At 38.3% G+C, this 19,998-nt stretch overlaps 2 protein-coding genes across 4 annotated transcripts in view; one reads left to right on the forward strand and one right to left on the reverse strand.

Annotated features, from left to right (window-relative positions):
- The window catches only part of fancm (FA complementation group M), a 40,297-nt gene that overhangs the window by 15,519 nt on the left and 4,780 nt on the right, over window positions 1-19,998 (reverse strand). For all 3 annotated transcript variants that reach the window (XM_053632416.1, XM_053632414.1, XM_053632415.1), the window contains 6 exons: window positions 4,262-4,393; window positions 3,617-3,749; window positions 3,341-3,433; window positions 1,348-1,440; window positions 872-1,062; window positions 201-407 (listed from right to left, as the gene is read on the reverse strand). In XM_053632416.1, the coding sequence (XP_053488391.1) occupies window positions 201-407; window positions 872-1,062; window positions 1,348-1,440; window positions 3,341-3,433; window positions 3,617-3,749; window positions 4,262-4,393 (849 nt within the window). The remainder of the gene's footprint in view (window positions 1-200; window positions 408-871; window positions 1,063-1,347; window positions 1,441-3,340; window positions 3,434-3,616; window positions 3,750-4,261; window positions 4,394-19,998) is intronic.
- soul3 (heme-binding protein soul3) lies at window positions 7,843-18,675 on the forward strand. The gene is made up of 5 exons (XM_053632430.1): window positions 7,843-8,351; window positions 13,252-13,346; window positions 15,892-16,033; window positions 16,146-16,329; window positions 16,840-18,675. The coding sequence occupies exons 1-5, from the start codon at window positions 8,084-8,086 to the stop codon at window positions 17,009-17,011; spliced, it is 861 nt and encodes a 286-aa protein (XP_053488405.1). The 5' UTR covers window positions 7,843-8,083; the 3' UTR covers window positions 17,012-18,675.

A 19,998-nucleotide genomic window follows, 5' to 3' on the forward strand; every position in this document is an offset into this window, starting at 1 on the left:
TTGGGGGGCAGCTGTGGTCACAGCAAGTATCACAGTCAGAAAACAAAAAAAAGCATACAACCCAACAAGGAATCAAAACCATGCAGAAGCACAATTTTTTTTGACCTTGACATTGTGGTACATCATAATCGTAATACTACTAATTAGAATATAGCTGGGAATCATTAATAAACATTTATTTATTTTTTGAACGGACTCACCCGCTCCTCTCGTCCTTCAGCCAGTATAACCACTATACGCCCCTGCCTGTGGCGCCCGGTTCGGCCCATTCGCTGCACCAGACGGATGGGACTTTTCTGAGCGTCGAAGCAGACGATTAGGTCTACCTCTCCGATGTCGAGACCCTCTTCACCCACACAAGTAGAGACCAAGGTGTTAAAGCCGCCCTCTCGGAACCGCCGCACCACCTAATTTCAATAAAAATATAAATGATATAAACCATGTCCTATTTAGGACAGCTTTTATAAATAAATATAAATTTTTTTTAAAGATAAATAAATAAATAAAAATAATAATAAAAAAGGAGCAAGGAAATGATAAAACTTAACTACTGGAGCTATATTACTATGTCTTAACATCACTATATACATTGCTATGTCCATTTCAACGGCCATATAATAAGAAAAGCAAAATAAATGGACATCATGCTGAGGTGACATGGGAGGAAATATATAAAATGCTGAAAATGTCAAGAGTTGTCAAGTCATTTCATGAACATACAACTTTTGGAAAAGAAAAAGAAAAAAAAAGGTTATTTATCAATTTCCTGGTATTTTCCTACTGAAACCCACAAGGAAGCAGATAATCCCATCATGTACACTGAGCATGAATGCAACATACACAGCTCTTAGACTCATGGTTAAGGTGTTACCTCAAGCTGCTCCTTCTGAGTGAACCCTCGCACCCCTTTCCCAGCTGATGCTTGCCCCATAAAGGTCATGACCCTGACAAGGGGCTGGTGGCGGTTAAGCATTTCAGCGATCTCTTGAACACTCTCGCGAAATGACGAGAAGATCATCACTCTTGTACTCTCTGCTTTGTCCCCAGAGTCTGGAGCACTGCCTAGACCAATGAAAGAAGAAAAGAATTTGATTTCAGCCTGGAGAGCACAAGGAACAGTCATTTATCACGGTTAAGTGATTAATTAATCAACACCGTCGTGGCAATCAGAATGAAGAACTCAACAATATTGTGGTATATATTTTAATGTCTCGGTCACATGCGTTACATAATATAATCTCTACAAGAATGACTAAGGTTCACCAAAACTTTTACAAAGTTAAATGTATTCTCTTTGGTCCATGTTAAATATAGGAGTTTGTGGAATTAGAGAGTGGTAAACTTTACCTCTACTTTTCACCCATGTACTGAAATGCTGTTGTATCACCTCGTCCAGTTTCTGAAGTTTTGGATGGCTGTGGAAATACTGCTCCTCAGGCCCTGAAAACTGAACCAGTTAGTCTGATCCAAGCATTTGCGCCGAGTATGGAGATTATTTGACAGGTTTCATAAGTATTGAATTGCAATTCAGTGCTGATGCATCATTCTATACTGATTAGTCCTAGTAAATTGTGTGCTGAAAGAAATCACGACTTTGAGTAGTGTACTATAATGAACTATTGAGGAAATGGCTACACCACAAATAGTGTATGAATAGGGAACAAATCCAGACACAGCCTGGATAAGGTTAAGTGCCTGTAAAAGTCGATTATATATCATGTACCGTGGTGTTTCAAAGTTTGTGATCTCTTTAGAATTTTCTACATTTCTGCATAAATATGACCTAAACATCAGAGCTTCACACAAAAGTAGATAAAGAGAACCCGATTAAACAAAAATATTACACTTGGTCATTTATTGAGGAACATGATCCAATATTACATATCTGTGAGTGGTAAAAGTATGTGAACCTTTGCTTTCAGTATCTGGTGTGACCCCCTTGTGCAGGAATAACTGTAACTGAATGTTTACGGTAACTGTTGATCAGTCCTGCATATCGGGTTGGAGAAATTTTAGCCCGTTCCTCAGTACAGAACAGCTTCAACTCTGGGATGTTGGTGGCTTTCCTCACATGAACTGCTTGCTTCAAGATCTTCCACAACATTTCTACTGGATTAAGGTCAGAACTTTAACTTGGCTATTCCAAAACATTAACTTTATTCTTCTTTAACCATTCTTTGGAATGACACATGTGCTTAGGGTCGGTGTTTCTCTTCAGATTCAGATCATGGACAGATGTCCTGATATTTTCATTTAGAAATCTCTGGTATAATTCAGAATTCATTGTTCCATCAATGATGGTACGTCGTCCAGGCCCAGATGCAGCAAAACAAGCCCAAACATGATACTACCACCACCATGTTTCACAGATAGGATAAAGTTCTTATGCTGGAATGCAGTGTTTTCCTTTCTCTGAACATAACGCTTCTCATTTAAACCAAACAGTTCTATTTTTGTCTCATCCATCCACAAAACATTTTTCCAATAGCCTTCTGGCTTGTCCACGTGATCTTTAGCAAATGCAGATGGGCAGCAATGTTCTTTTTGGAGAGCAGTGGCTTTCCCCTTGCAACCCTGCCATGCACACCATTGCTGTTCAGTGTTCTCCTGATGGTGGACTCATGAACATTAACATTAGCCAATGTGAGAGAAGCTTTTATTTGCTTAGAAGATACCGCAGGTTCCTTTGTGACCCAGTGGACTATTTTGTGACTACTCTGTGACACGTCTTGCTCCTGGAGTGATTGCACTTCAGGGGAGGGTAACAGTGGTCTTGAATTTCCTCCATTTGTACACAATCTGTCTGACTGTGGATCGGTGGAGTCCAAACTCTTTAGAAGGTTTTGTAACATTTTTCAGCCTAATGAGCATCAAAATCTCTTTTTCTGAGGTCCTCAGAAATCTCCTTTGTTCGTGCCATGATGCACTTCCACAAACACATGTTGTGAAGATCAGGCTCTCATAGATCCCTGTTCTTTAAATAAGACAGGGCGCTCACTCATACCTGATTGTCATCTCATTGATTGAAAACACCTGCCTCTAATTTCACCTTCAAATAAACTGCTAATCCTAGAGGTTCACATACTTTTGCCATGTAATATTGGATCACTTTCCTCAATAAATAAATTTCAAGTATAATATTTTTGTTTTGTTTGTTTAATCGACTTCTCTTTGTCTACTTTTAGGACGCGTGTGAAAATCTGATGATGTTTTAGGTCATATTTATGCAGAAATATAGAAACTTCTAAAGGGTTCACAAACTTTCAAGCACCACTGTGCATGATCTCGAGCCTTTTAAATAAGCTTAAATTTCTTTCAGTTGATGAGTAGAATAAAGTACCTTTGGGAGTGCTGAGAAACATGGCCTCCATTTCCCTGTACAGGTCCATGAAGACGGGGCTGCGCTGCAGCTCATTTCTGGCTCGTGAAGTCTCTGAGAAAATTCAAATGAATTACAACTCACAGCTTATTTTTTAAAACATATGAATTACGAGGGGGGGAAAAAATGACAATACTTATACGCACATATGGAAGCTTTTAAATATGCACTAGAAATACAGATGAGTTATAAAAGCAGTGAAGCATTTAACAAATCTGTTTAAATCACTCAAGGTACCTTTAGAGCCTGACATAATGTTCTGTGTGAAAAGAAAGAGAGATCTGAGGCCCATCTGCTGCAGGAGCTCGTAACCATGGTACAGGCTAATACACAGAGCGAAATCTCCCTCCAGTGCCCCGTGCTGTGCTCCCTGTCTCCAAAACAATCCCAAAAAGGTCCAATATTACACACAGTGTTCATGTTTTAGCACTATGGTCATATTTTATGCCGTCAATTAGGTTAATCAGATGAATAATTTATTAGTGACAAAACTCCACTAGCAAAAGTAAGCATTAGAAATCCATCCTCGAATATAGCAACTGTGACTGTAACCCAAGTTCAGTGAGGACAAGCCTCAGATTATGTAGAAGTTCATGCTACAAACTGTCACATCTTTGCATGTAATCCATCCAATCCAACGTGAGACAAAAGAAACCCGAATTTCAGATTTACTCAATTGACTACAGACCTGAAACGCATAAAAGTACAATTTCTATTTTACATTCTCACACACACACTTATTTTTTGGCAGGAAAATAAATATTACTCTTAATTACAATCGTAATAATAATATATTAGTAGTAGTAGTAGTAGTAGCATATAGATAGTCTTTGTGAGCTCAAGATCTGCAATAATAATAATATCAGATTTCAACTGTTGTACCATGAGTTGTGGTGGAGGGTTGCGTCTGAATTGCTCTCGTGCCAGAATGAGCTGGTACTTTGTGAGGGAGCGAAGATCACGCTGGTTAAGCACACTCATCTGGGTCAGACGAGATGTAAACCTTTCCAAGACCTTTTCAGAAAAAAACAGCTGTTAGATAACACGATACACTAGAACGGTTACACAATACAAAATAAACAGTGATTCTGTTTTTGTTTTTTTTTAATCCCCCAATGTCCCAGTTTCAGACATAAAAAAAGAGGCCTTCTGAGGAAGACATTTTTAAATGTATTTTCCTTTTTAATACTTCATGATAGATAATGAACCCCAAATTACAAAGTTAGTTTAAAAAGTACAGTCAAATCTATGCAGTTGACAAAAAGTTATGAGAAGACATTAAGCTAATTACTGCTAATCAGAAAATACAAGGAATATTTACAACAGCCTTATTCACAGAACATAATAACGATGTTATCCTATCCATTTTTTATACATGAAAGAAAGAAAAAAAAAGTTAAAATCACTTTCCTAGCAGATCTCAGCTCTGCCACGTAACTCTGTGACATCACTGAAAGGGAAGGCCAATGCGGATCAAGCTCATTCTACTTTCACATTTCACTTTAGTTGATTTTTCTATTCAGGGCTAATAAATACCTATAATGATAAAGACTGACACTTCATTGGCAGTAATATCAGAAATTAACTGAAAATTCATTATTTAGTTTCTCTCATCTGTTGTGTACAGTAGGATCCAGTATCTGCACTGGGATTCCACAAGGCCCAACAAAAAAGCTGTGAAAGAGAACAGTTTTTACTTTTATGCACGCAGGTCAGATACACTATGTCTACTATATCCACCAAAAGTATTTGGACACCTGCCCATAACACCCATTTGTGCTTTTTGAACATCCCATTCATGATTTAGTCAACTCCCCCATGATGTAGTCGGTGTTCCAGTTCACATAAAAGGTGTTCAGTGGGGTTGAATTCAGGGTCTGTGAAGGCCAAAGTTCTTCCACTCCAATCTCGGTAAACCATGACTTCATGGACCTCATGGGACATCGTCATGCTGGAACATGTTTGGAACCCTTGGGTCCAGTGAAGGGACAATGTAATGCTAAAGCATACAAAGACATTATACAGTTGTGTGATTCCAACTCTGTGGCAACAGTTTGGGATGGATATGGATGTGATGAACAGGTTTCCACAAACATTTGGCCATATAGTGCATGAAGCTTACCAGACAAAAAAGAAAAAACTATTGATTAACATTGCAGTGGTCTGGATTCTAGCAATGGTTTAAATTACTAACTAGTTATTATTTTTTGACCAACATATAACCAACTAGTGCACACTTCTAGTTGCATTTTGTTCAAATCAGGCAGAGACTCAATTCTACATACAACTCTATTGCACATACAATGCACACTATTAGGTGTATAAGACATTATTTCATGCCTGAATGTAGCCTACTTATATATGGAGCTGCAGCATACAGTATAAAAAAACATGTTCTTTATTTAACAAGCACAAAGCCAAGAGTGAAGGAGGTTAATTAAATGACCTCTGACAAGTCACACACAGGCTTACGTGAATTTTCCAATTGCCCTCATTCTCACACATATGCGCAAGCAGACTTTAACCAAGGAATGTTCCGTTTTTCCAGCGAAAATAATAAAATTATAGCTACCTCTGTGATGACTCAGAGCCTCTTTTTAATTAACTAAATCTAATGAAAGTTTCGATAAAACCACCTATTTTACCACCATTCTAAACTTACAAATTCAACTCATTAAGTGACAATGATGCCTGGACAAATGGGGTGGCTGTGATTGGACGTACACAGTGCAAAGCACACAAGGACGAAAGACTATTATGACTAACCCTAGCAAATGGCTTTCTCAAGGACACCAAGTGCTGGTAGTGTACACATGACTGGGTTTTATCTGCCTGTGATTTACTGTGGGTCGGTGTGTGCCCTGAGGAAGAGCTTGTGTAAACTATACAGCATGTGTTGAGTACCCATCGTCCTCAATCACTGTGTGTCTCTTCCGGTATACACTGATACAAAGCAAAGTAAGAACCGGGTTAATTATTTTTCCATTTGACTTTTGTAATGGTCATGGCTGTAATATAAGCCTGTTGCACACATGAACACTGTAAGACTGTTGAAACAAATTACAATTATGATCTACAGAAATTACGTTTTCCGCTTATCCCTGTTGTTAATTCTTGACATCGTTTCCCTAGGATATTCCCAATTAGCCTCTTATACAATGTGAATGGTTTCATAAAGCTATCAGCTTATACTGACTCATGGTAATTTAAGACACCACTCTTATAACTCAGAAATATATTCAGATATTTGGCCACCACTTATTTTCTAAAATGGCTTTATTCCTCTTTGTAAAGGTCAACTGAATATTCATGCATTTCTTTATAGGACCTTGATTCAACCAGGCATACAGTGCATTTGTGCCTAAATTTCTGCTATTCAATACTCTCAATTCTCTGTGTTTCATTAGTCTTACCCAGTGCTCTCACAGCATCAAATTCTCTTGCATTTCTCCTATTTTAGGAAAGCATTTGTTATTTTTCATTCTCACAGCCTGCTCCATAAATCTAACCAGCTGACAGTGACTTAATTAATTAAGAGAGAAAAACATTTAATGTGAAAGTGAATACGCTACGCTGCCTCTAATCTATTCAGGTGCCGAGCTGTTTCTATGGCTGCAGTCTTATATATAGTTATATGCATATGTATACACAGTATTGTGCCAAAGTCTTAGGCACCCTTTTTTATTTATTTATTTATTTATTTTTAGCACAAGCTTTGTTATAGATTTTTTTATTTTATTACTTCTACATTATCGAGTCAGTACAAAAAAACATTTTAAATTCTCAAACATCTGTTTTCTAGCACAAAATGAAATGTTACAGAAAAATGTTTGTATGTAAGTAAAGAAAGCAGCATATTAAGTAAGAGACACTTTTCAGACAAAAAAACAAAAAACAACGAAACAAAAAAACGAATTCTTGCTGCAAAAATAAGAAGCGAGTGCGACAGTCAAAGTCTCCAGAAGAACCGTGGCTGGTTTTGCAAGATGCTCAATAACGCTTACAGCTCATTTCCTTACAAAACTGCACTAATTATACCAGTTATACACATTTATACACACACACACACACACACACACACACACACATACATACATATACACACGGTACTGTGTAAAACTCTTAGTTTATTACTGTTTGCTTCTTATCGTGTTTTTATGCACAAATGTTTAATTTCATTATGTTTAAAGGCAAGACTTTTGTCCTGTATATTAATTAATTAAGTTAAATGGTATCCTTACTATAAAAGAGTTAAGAACTATACCTATACTGTATATAGTCTATACTGTTATACACCATGAAAGAACCTAAAAAGAAAAAGACGTTTATTATAAATAAGTACGTTTATAATAAATAAATAAGTACACATTAGTCCTCAGCATCGCAGTTTTTCCTCGTTCTACCTTGATCACGTGGTGTGTCCGATCACGTGGTATCGCTCGTGAGCGTATAAACATGAAGTTCAGCAGCTCGTGAGACTCATCGCGCGAGTCCATAAGCAGTTGCTATGTGGTTTAGGTTAGCCGTGTTGTGAAAACTTGTTTTTAAATAGTTTTTTTTTGTTTGTTTGGGTTTTTTAAAACGCTTCCAAACGCGAGCACTTGTTGCATGCGGGACTCCGAGGGCAAAGCACTAACTCATTAACTCTGACACGCCGTCATATCTCTCTGTAGGCTGAAGATTGTGATTGATATCGCTGGATTTATGATGGACGGCGGGGGCTGTGGGTTAAATGGCGGTGGAGGAGGTGGAGGAGGAGGAGGAGGAGGAGGAGGAGGAGAGAGCCAGGGGTCGGGAGCTCAGCATGGCATGATCACTCTGGAAGATCTCGAGTCTTTCTCCGAAGATCAGCTCTCAGACTCCGGCACAGGCGGTGCTGAAGAGAGGGAGATGATGGAGGATGAAGAGCAGAACAGACTCCTGAGGTACTGGCAGGACGTCGCCAGAGGACACCGAATAGAAGTGCCCAGAGGTAAACTGACCAGCTGTAGGTTTATTTAAGAACTTCTTAAAACCAACTCCACTTTATTAGGCGACCTAGTTTTAAAGAAGATAATCTCCACCTCTTAAATCCTGCGCCTTAGGCTTCCGGTGGCTTATGTTACAAATAATGTGTTTACAAAGAGAACATTATGATGAGGCGTGTGACCTTAGGGGTGAGCAATATGACGAGAACATCACATCATGGTTCTCCAACATATTTCTACAATATACGATATGTATCACGAGAGCACCTGACTGGCACACCCGTGTGTGATCTTTCCAAAATTATTGTCACAAAGTCCAAAGTACACCATTGTCTATAATGTCTTTGTCTGCTGGAGCATTACAATTTCGCTTCACTGCAATTAAGAAGCCCAAACATGTTCCAGCTTGATAATGCCTCTGTGTGCACAACGCGAGCTCCATGAAGACATGGTTTGAGAAGGTTGGAGTGGAAGAACTCGAGTGTCCTGCACAGAGAAAGCCCTGACCTCAACCCCAGCGAACACCTCAGGCCTTCTCACCTGACATCAGGGTCTGATCCCACTAATGCTCTTGTAGCTGAAGGAGCACAAATCCCCAGAGTCATGCTCCAGAATCTAGTAGAAAGCCTTCCCAGAAGAGTTGAGATTATAATAACAGCAAAATGGGGATTAAATCTGGAATGGGATGTTCAACAAGCGCGTGTGGGTGACGGTCATGTGTCCACATACTTTTGGCAACAATGTAGGTTTTGCTCAAAAACTGCCAGGAATACAGTAGTGCTGCTTTGAAAATACTCAATATTCAATTTAATGTCTACAACAAATGTGTATTTTTATATTAAGAAATATTTTTTACTATAATAATAAAAACAAAAATATTTACTACTAAAAGGGGGAAAGTTAACATTTTAAAGATTTTGTACCAAATTTTATTTTTAATACAACATTTTTTATACAACTATAATTGTATAACACGATATCTCAGAAAAGCACCTTATGACATAATTAATCACAACGTCAACGTTACAGCGTCTGATCACCCAGCGCTGTGTGATTAAGCTTTTACAGATTCTCGCGTAGTTTCTTTTCTACACACAAAAAGATAAATGTGGAAAAAAAAATATTTTGCATACTGATCAAATGTGGAGCATTACACCATATTACTATACAGTATTCACTCTTATTCACTCTGGTTTGAGTATTTCAGAAACTGCTGATCTGAGATCTTCACTCAGGACGGTCTCTAGAGTTTACACAGAACGGTGCGAAAAACACTGAGTGAGCGACGGTTCTGTTGGTGGAAACGGATTGCTGATAAAGAGAGGTCAGAGGAAACTGGCCAGATTGGCTCGAGCTCCCAGGAAGGCTTAAGAGACTCATATAATCACTCTTTACAACCGTGTTGAGCAGAAAAGCATCTCAACATGCACAAAACATCAAATCTTGAAGTGGATGGGCTACAAAAAGCAGAAGACCACACGGAGTTCCACTTCTGTCCATCACAAACAGGAATCTGAGGCCATCATGGGCACAGACTCACCCAAACTGGACAGATGAAGATTAGAAGAAGGAAAAATAAATCAATCAATCAATCACCTGGTCTATTTCCAGTCTTCATACTCAGTCAAGCCTGTGATCTGCTGTCAGACTGGAACGAAGCCAAACTGCGCCGACCTATTTGAGTATCAGAGGAATGCAGCCTAAGGGTGTAGTAGATTACAGGGTGCAACCAAAAGGGAATGTACATTAGCTAGAAGCCATGTCTAACGTATGTCACATAGGTTGACTCACTAGTTTGTAGCATGCGTGATTTCTTGCACTTTCTCCAACCCACACTGTTCTTCTTACCTTCAACCTGGACCACAGTATACCTGGATTCTAGTCTGCCTTGAAATCACTTAATAAAAGCCAAATGTATATTTAAAATGTCCTTACATACAGGAATAATGCAGCTGTTTCTTTGTTACATGCATTTACACCAAGCATGGCTTATAATAAAGTAATTAATTTTAGCTTGTAAACAGCTGATGGGTAGCAGTGCAGTCCCATATTTGCACTATAGACGAATCACACAGGAAAAAAAAATGAAACATTAATGTAATGTCGTCTAACTTACAAAGACTGCTGTGCGAACAGGCATGCACAAGTCATCGACTGGAGGTAGCATTTCAAATCATGCTTGCAAGTTCCTGAAATGCTTGTCTGACCTGTCTGGTATTCTGCAGGAACAAAAACGCTTTGGGGAAATTCAGGTCAAATCTCATATCGTGATGTTCCATGAGGGATGAGCACAACACAAAGAACAAATTCGGAGCACTCACTAATATGACGTAGATCTGTTTGAGCTCTAAGCAGTAAGAGACGACTAATTTCTGAATAAATGCACTGTCTTCGGATATCAGGGCTCAGGGCAAGGAGAAGTATGAACTTCTTGCCTTTTACCATATTTATCCCAACACTAATGCACAGAGTGTAAAAATCAGTGTTCGGTTTTACTGTTCACTGGGCATTAAAGTGAAGCATAAACATGTCAAATATGCAAGATACAGTTAAGCTTTTTACAACAGGGTTTGTCTTTTTCCTGGAAAAGATGCGCGTGCATGCATGGAACCCATGGACGGTCATGCAAAGCATGACCTTTTTGCATTTTTCGCCCATGCTTGCATGTAAACTTAAATGCAAATTATTGAGGCATGTGAATCCACAGTAAAGGACAGGGAATTTCATGTATTTACCCATTAGCAACAAATGTATTTATTCCTTTTTTGTGCGTTATTTCAACCCAACCAAAAATAAATAAATAAAGCATTTCAAAACACTAAGTTTGTCATGTGGCCTCTGAAGAACGAGTAATAACTGCATAACTTTCTGACTTTCTCTGGTTCCATTTACCTCAACATACAGTGGTGCATGTAAGTTTGTGAATTTTCTATATTTCTGCATAAATATGAGCAAAAACATCAGATTTTTTTCCACACACGTCTTAAAAGTAGATAAAAAGAACCCAATTAAATGAGACAAAAAAATGTTATACTTGGTCATTTATTTATTGAGGGAAATGATCCAATATTTCTCATCTGAGAGTGGCAAAAAAATATGAACCTCTAGGATTAGCAGTTAATTTGAAGGTGAAAATTAGAGGCAGGTGTTTTTAATCAATGGGATGTCACTCAGGTGTGAGTGAGCGCCCTGTCTTATTTAAAGAACAGGGATCTATCAAAGTCTGATCTTCACAACACGTGTTTGTGGAAATTTATTTTCTGAAAGTTGTTGATGGTCATCAGGCTGGAAAAGGTTACAAACCCTTAAATGAAAAGCGTTATGTTCGGAGAAAGGAAAACACTGCATTCCAGCATAAGAGTTTTATCCTATCTGTGAAACATGGTGGTGGTAGTATCGTGGTTTGGGCCTGTTTTGCTGCATCTGGGCCTGGACGACGTAACATCATTGGTGGAACAATGAATTCTGAATTATACCAGAGATTTCTAAATGAAAATATCAGGACATCTGTTCATGAACTGAATCTCAAGAGAAAGTGGGGCATACAGCAAGACAACGACCCCAAGCACACAAGTCTTTCTACTAAAGAATGGTTAAAGAATAAAGTTAATGTTTTGGAATGGCCAAGTCAAAGTCCTGACGTTAATCCTACAGAAATGTTGTGGAAGAACCTGAAGCAAGCAGTTCATGTGAGGAAACCCACCAACATCCCAGTGTTGAAGCTGTTCTGTACTGAGGAACGGGCTAAAATTCCTCCAAGCCGATGTGCCGATCAACACACCCCAAACATTTAGTTACAGTTATTGCTGCACAAGAGGATCACACCAGATACGGAAAGCAAAGGTTCACATACTTTTGCCACTCACAGATCTGAAATGGTGGATCATTTTCCTCAATAAATAATTGACAAAGTATAATATTTTTGTCTCATTTGTTTAATTGGGTTCTCTTTGTCTATTTTAAAGACTTGTATGAAAATCTGATGTTTTAGGTCATTTATGCTGAAATATAGAAAATTCACACACACACACCTTATATACATATGACAACCTACTCTTAATTTATTACATAAACGCCAGCATTAGCAATATAGCCTTAGAAATGATGATAGTTATAAACTTTATTTTTACATTTCTGTAAAGCTGCTTTGTGACAAGGTCCATTGTTAAAAGTGCTATACAAATAAAACTAAACTGAATTAAAATGAAAGATTGGTTCGTCACAGAAACGGTTCATCCACATTCATGTTGTTTCCCCATTAACACATGCTCCCTCAGACACGTGAAGACAGCCAGATGCATATTTTCAAACTGCTGTCTGCCTTCTTCCACATACTATTTTGATTGGACTACTGATGTTCCAAGAGTTCTGATATTTAGTCTAACAGTGCTGGTACATTTAGTTTGTATCACTCAGCTTGTCTGTTTTTGCTACATAAAATCTAGCAGTATCTTCTTTACATCGAAACGGTTATTACACTTACTACAGGCTGTCAGTCAGTCTGTGCGTTTGCATGGCAACACGCAACGCTTTATCCAGCCGTGGCTTCTTTTTGGAACCGTTTTTGTTGACGGAGCAAAATTAAACAAAATATTTGGCCATATTTTGTCTGAAACGTCAGTTATGCTATATGAATTTCTTGTTTGTAAGAACTACTGTATAAAAGCAGAATCACAGCAGTGCTAATGTTCAGTATAAGTATTTATAGTGTATTTTGGAAAACGTATTACAAGGTGAACTAATCTCACTGTAACATAAATCCTTACTTTAACTGCAGCAAAAGTTACTCTCATCATCAAGCAGTGAAACGGAAAGGAGGAGCCTTGCTTCATGTTTTATGTAAGTGTGTGTGGTATTCTCTTACAATGTTCATTTGGTTCACATTTCCTCGTCTTGACTTCACAGATATGGCAGAACCCATTCAGCAGCTAACTTCTAACAATAATGGCGCACACGAGCGGGAAACAGTTCCCTTCACACTCCTCTCACGCAAGGAGAAGGTAGGAATATTTATAATCTGGGTGCCTTTGCAGGCATTTTCATGCATAGTTTATTTCATAAACATAAAACATTTTATAAATATTGATTAGTTTATTTATTTTAATTGATTAAGTTAGTCAATCAATATTTAAATTATTCGACACTGCCGAAGAACCTCATGTCATAATGAATAATAAGACGAGAATAAGAGAAGAGTGACTGACATTATTAACGAAATGGCCGCTTTAACCAGCACACAATAATATTTGTGCAAAAAAATTATTTTTATGTTAATCCTGACTAATTGGATCACATTCAACGGAATTTCTTAGATTTTTTTTTTCTTTCTTCCAAATTCACTCTTTAGAGTAGGAGTTATGGGCGCCGGTTGAGTTGTCCATTTAAGGTAAAAGTAGAAGCACCTATTGAGCACAACAAACCAGTAGTACGATTTTACTAGAAATGAATTGAATTTGAACATGAACTTTTCTAAGTCTTAGATTTGAACTTAAAATCCAATGTTTCACGGTGTTTAGTCTCCCACACACACTAGAAAGGATGAGACCATGACAACCACCTTCTATAAAATACAAGCAAACAAATACAACAAAATAAAATATACTACAGATCCTACACATATAGTTGGAAACTTTATCACCTATTTTGTTTCTTTTTTCTTTTTGTGAATTATGGTAAATAAACCCTGGGGACTGTGGTTTATGAGTGCGGATTTCTCATTTATTGATGTCTTTTCAATGTACCGTCATTTTGATCATCATTGTAAAACAATACCACGTGAAATTGCTGATAAATCTCGCTCACAGCTGACTGACGGCAGGCAGTGAACTCCTGCGAAGTCACTTCAGTTTAGTGACTGTGCAGTAACACACATTTTAACACAACTCGTACATAAATACAGAGGCATGAACGTAATATGCACATTGTCAAGCGTGAAAAGTCAAAAACAGTTGGAGATTATATATTGGAATTACAAAGGCATTTTCTCTCCAATCTGGTTTTGCCAAAAAAGTGCTTCCTCTGAGGCAGCATAACACACTTGGAGGAAAACGCTATCAGCCCTCTTCCACATATATGAGATCACAAACTCAGTGTTGATGTGATCGGCAGGGAGAGAAAGTAATGGCACCCCTCCCACCAGAGAGCGCGGTCAATTTTGCTCTTCTGGCTACGGATGGCTGTGACATCGTTGGGACTCAAACTCTTGAGCTCCCTACGATAAGATGACCGCTTTTATTACACGACGTTTGGAACCACAGCGAGCTATTCACGAAGGTGAATTAATACTTCCCTAGCAGCCTTTGCTCTGTTTGTGAGGGCTGAAATGTTTTCCCCTGAAAAACACGACTGCTTGGCATTCAAATGGTCGTAATGAAAAGCTCCATCCTTTGCAGTCAAAATAAGCTCTTTTAATTTATTAAATAACTGACTTCTGACTGCACCACATATGTAAAAAGAGAATGAAAATGAAAACCACATACCATTATGCGAGGCTGTTTACGCACATTATTGAACTAGTGCTATTAGACACTGACCATTGTATTAACAATCACAATATTCTAATGCCACATTAATGCTGTGTTGACTTTGTTAAAATGTGTTCTTTGTATTTGGAACTTTGACTGCTTCGGTATTCCAGATGAAGCAAACGTTTATGATATATTTATACAAATCTGGTAATATGAAAAGCTTGTTATTCAAAAACTGTTAGGACTTCAGAGTGGTCTTCCCTGTTAATGCCCAGAGGCCTTATTAACAGGATTATACCGGACTAGACACAGGCTTATCGTCAACAAGCGCATTTTCAGCGCATCCCAACTCCAGTCTGGTTATTTTCCCAGCTCAAATTAAGTGATGACGTAGATCCTATTCTCTTATTAGAGAATATCTTCTAATAAGAACTCTTCTGTCCAGCACTACTGTCTGGAATACATAATGGTGCGGGTTCAACATTCTTGATGCAGTTAATTAAAGGGACAGTTCACTCAAAAATTAAAATCGTCATCATTTACTCACCCTCATATTGTTCCCTACCTATACGACTGACTTTCTTCTGTGGAAGATATTTCAAACGAAGATATTTTGAGAAAAGGTCCGTGTTTATTTTTTCCATACAATGGAAGACAATGGGCACCAAAACTGTTTGGTTACCAACATTCTTCAAAATACCTTTTCTTGTGTTCCACGGAAGAAAGAAACGCATACAGACTTGGAACGACATGAGGGTGAGTAAATGATGACAGAATTTTCATTTTTGGGTGAACTATCCTTCAGGCCTTCAGTGGTATCTGAACATTAGTGCCACCAGTGTACGGTACTGAACCAAGCGTGTTAGTCTGTCCTGCCTTAATTATTTGCCAATTAGTTGTTTTGGAGAGGTATAAATAAAACAGAAGCGTAGCTCCCAAGTGCAGAAAAACACATTCACGCTGTTATCAGGAGATCGCGCGTTCGAACGCAGAATAGTGCGTTTCATCCAAGTGAGGAAATTGTATCTTTCTGATATCCTTCTAAACATAAAGTAAAACATTTTTTATTGCCTTGCAGTGCGGGGACGTACTTTATGAGACGCGCCACTATGACAAAGCGCACTGGGCCTGCATCACGGTCAAAGAGGACACATACGAACAGAGCATTGGCTACGGCTTCATGAAGATCATGAGATACATTTGCCAGCAGAATTCTTTAGGTAACTGGAATGGGGAAAAAATATAGATGCAACAAAAAAACATTGTTCACCAATTTGCCGAATCACGCGACTGTGTGTCAGCTGGCTGTGTGTCTTGTGTTTTGCATTATAGGTATTTATCTGGGCATGACCATACCCATCCTGACAGTGGTGCGCATGGAGGAGGCAAACACGAGCTTTTCTAGAGCCGTCACCATAGCTTACTATCTTCCCTCAAACCACCAGGCTCAGCCACCACAGCCTCTTGACCCTGACATAGTGATTGAGGAGTGGACTGCTACTACAGTCTACACCAGGTCAGCTATAAGGTTCACAACTAGAAAATGTGTTTCAGTTCTTTGGCCTCTAGCAGGTGCTGTAACTTTAATGTTGTTACAGTGACATGATTACCTCACGGTTGACTTTTTCAATAATATTTATTAAAATCCATTTCTTTTGATCAACCAAATCGATTTTCTCACTCCAGTTGTGTGAGAAACTCCCCCAAAAGATTTCACAACCCACCTCCTGCCCCTGGACTGCCCACAGCGGTGACACCACAGCATCCTCCGTTTCTCTGTGCAGAGGACGCAACACACTGAAAACTCTTAGACTGTGTAATCCATTACTCTTATAAACATGCTACGTTGCTACCTCTGTGACAACCGTCAAACGCATAATATTTACTTTAATGATATGCCATTGTTGATGCCAGAGTATACAGCCTAAAGATATTTACTGTGAAAATGTGCATGCAGGTTCATTATCTAACCCCTGTTATGTATCTGTCAGCCAATTAGCAATTCAAGGTGCTTTCCATTTCCCAGGGCCTTCACGGGGGCTACAAATGAGACTACCCTCATGAGTCAGATCAACACTCTGGCAGAAATACTGGATTCTCCCGGGCTGTATATCACCAACTCCTTCATCGTAGCTGGCTACACAAACCCTGCAGCAGCGCACCGTGTTAATGAGATATGGTTCATTCAAAGGCAGTGAAGGGATTCCCATGGAAACACCCGACCCTGCACCTGCTTATTTGCCCCAGTCTACAGCTTGAACAAGCACACTTCCCGGAGTGAAATAGGAAGACTGCTCTTTTTTTGTTTTTTTTTGGGGGGGGGGGGGGGGGTGTATTTCTGAATAACTCCTCCTAGCAATTTTTAAAATGCGAAGTTCCTTCATGCAAAATGATGTGTAAAGGTTGGCAGGTCTGCTTTAAGTTGTGGAAACATGAATAACATTTTCTGTCCTGATCTCTTGGCTGTGATTTGTCATAGCTTTTGCTCCTCAGTAAAACCAGTGTTCTTTTGTTTTTACTGAAATAAAAAATAATAATAAAGTTGTGTTGGAAGCAAATTCCTACTCAGTTCTCACACATCAAATTCTTTTTTAAAAATGTACTTGCACATGCCATGTCTATGTATGTTTTTTATTATTATTATTCATGTTTATTACTGCTTTTCCTTGAAATTCTAAAGGAAATGAAGCTTCACTAATTAAGATTCAAGAAAAGCTTAAAGGAAGCCTTGTTCATGCTGTATAATTATAATGGGCTTAGCTTAATGCACCACAAAAAAATGGCGTATGACTGATTATTCTCAAAAAACTTGACACTGATTGCTCAAGACACACCAAGTTCTACAGGAATTGCCATAAAAGGTTAATACAAAGTAGAGCAGTGTGCTTCAGTTGCAGCTGTGATGGGGCTTAATACAGAGCAAGAAAAGACACTTGCCGTTAAAAAAAAAAAAAAAAAGAATGAACTTGGCAATAAAAATGTTACTGCAAACCAAAAACACTACTCTGACAACATGCATGACAATGTACCTTATTATTCATGCCTTTTTTTTATCCTTCTGTGTGAAATGAACCACTCTGACCTTCATACAGTCGATCTTACAGCCAGGTTCATGAGTCTTGTTTGTGTTCTGTGCAGCTTTACTGAATGTGTAAGTACCACTGCTGCTCTAGTGAGAGTGATCGTTAGGGTAGTGCATATTTTTAATGGTCATAGTGTTAGTATAGATAGAATAGTAGTACTATTTTTATTAAATATTTTTTTTATTTTATTATATAGATATTCAGGTTTTATTTTACTTGCTGCATTTGAGTTTAGAAGTAACTTCTAATCTCTTTTTTAATGCTATATATAGTACAACAGTACAATCAAAGTATTATATGAACCAGTTAGAACCGGTAAAATGTCTGCAAAATATCTGCAAAATAACTACACTAACACTCTGGTCACTTGGGATCTGGGACTGGGGGAGAAAAGCTACTGTGTGCTTCATGTTTGTTTTTGTTAACTTCTGTCTAAATAAAGAAAAGGACCAACACTGACTTTGTGTCCATGTGGTGTAACAGTCCTGTTTTGCAACAGTAGCTTTGCAAGAGGGCCATAAGTAAACGTACAGAAATGAGTTGTGTACGCGTCATGTATTCGTCTGGTCCCCAGAGATTTTATATACAGTATAAACCTATTCAAACATTCATGAAGCAGAGGCTTAGTTCATGTATGATCCCTACAGAGAGATTATTTTGTGTAAAAAAAACAAAAACCTATAAATAAATTCCATCTTGTTTAAGCGCCCTAGCAAGAATTGGGGTATAAATACATCAGTGCTTTAATGAGACTCAATTCTGTGGTTAGAACACCTTCTTGCTCGCAGGCACATATGCTTGTCAGAGACATGTTATTAACACATATATATGTAAAAGATTTACAGCTGTTTAACAGTCAAATCTGCCAGGACACCAGAACATTGAACGGAACGTAAAGTTGCAGAAGCGGTCGCGAGGCGAAGGGTAACAGGGTATCTGCACTTATCAGCACTTCACAGCTCTGCACGTCATATCAATCATGCGACACGAGACATCGGCTATATTGTTCATGCGTATACGTCCATTTCTGGGTTTAAGTAAACTATAGCAGGGTAAAAGTTCTATAGAGGAAGATGGGAGACTGCAGCGAATATGCTTTTTGCATTACCGTTTGCTCAGTGAAAGAAAAAAAAATCCAGTATTTCAATGAATTCTATGACTTTCCAAAAGAGGAAAAAATATATAGAGATGGATTACAGCAGTCAGAAGAGAAAAAGATGTCAAATTTATCCTCACTCCCTAGCAGCTGTATTAGAAACCCCCTTGCAGCAGAGTTTACTAGATTTTTTTTTTGGTAATTTAATGTCAGGGTAATGTAACAAGTAGTGTTATAAATGTAAATACATTTTTGCAAAGAAGAATTTTTTTTCTTAAACGTTGCTATTTTGAATATTACTATTGCACTGAATAACACTTAATAATAATAATAATACATTTTTATTTGGGGGTACAAATACACACTGAGTGCAACATGGTGGCACGGGTTTTCGATTTCAAAAAGCAACGAACGAAAATAAAATCTAAACCTTCTTTACGGTGTCAGTTCAGTTAGATTTTTAAGACCTTTGAAACGTGGATTTAAGACATTTTAATGCTAATTGCGGCCTTATTTTAACATTAAGAAATTGAAGACATTTCAAGACTTGTTAAGGATCCGCGGACACCTTGGTGACACGGTGAGTGTCTTGCTCCAAAAAAAAAAGTACAAGTAATCAATTTCAGTTTTAGTTTTTTCCTCCGTTGTTTTCTTTCTAGAATCCAGAATTTGGTCACCTGCCAATTCCCACCCATCATCCAGCTCTCCCCTACCATACCACAGATACCAGGTTGAAGAGTAACATGGGTGTCCTCTGAGACAAGCCAAGCTGAACCATCTGTTCGAACTTCTGCTTATGCAGCATCACAGGGCGGTTCAGAAGAAGGTGACATTATTATTATTATTCTAAAATGTGGACACAGTCAAGGCTTTAGTGTGCCATCTACCCCCAAGAGAAAAAAACAGCACACGTACTCACCATTAACCAAAACCTCTTCAATGTAACGAATATTACACGTATTCTTTTTATGCGCTCTGAATGGCAGGGGAAAAAAATTCTCGTTTC

This window comes from Ictalurus furcatus, chromosome 9 (assembly GCF_023375685.1).
Source record: "Ictalurus furcatus strain D&B chromosome 9, Billie_1.0, whole genome shotgun sequence".
Classification (NCBI taxonomy): Eukaryota; Metazoa; Chordata; class Actinopteri; order Siluriformes; family Ictaluridae; genus Ictalurus; species Ictalurus furcatus.

Excerpts from the sequence above, each read along its gene's own strand:
- soul3 (XM_053632430.1), top strand. The coding sequence starts at position 8,084 with ATGATGGACGGCGGGGGCTGTGGGTTAAATGGCGGTGGAGGAGGTGGA. Across the intron at positions 13,347-15,891 it reads TCCTCTCACGCAAGGAGAAG|TGCGGGGACGTACTTTATGA; the intron begins GTAGGAATATTT and ends ATTGCCTTGCAG. Across the intron at positions 16,330-16,839 it reads GCTACTACAGTCTACACCAG|GGCCTTCACGGGGGCTACAA; the intron begins GTCAGCTATAAG and ends TCCATTTCCCAG.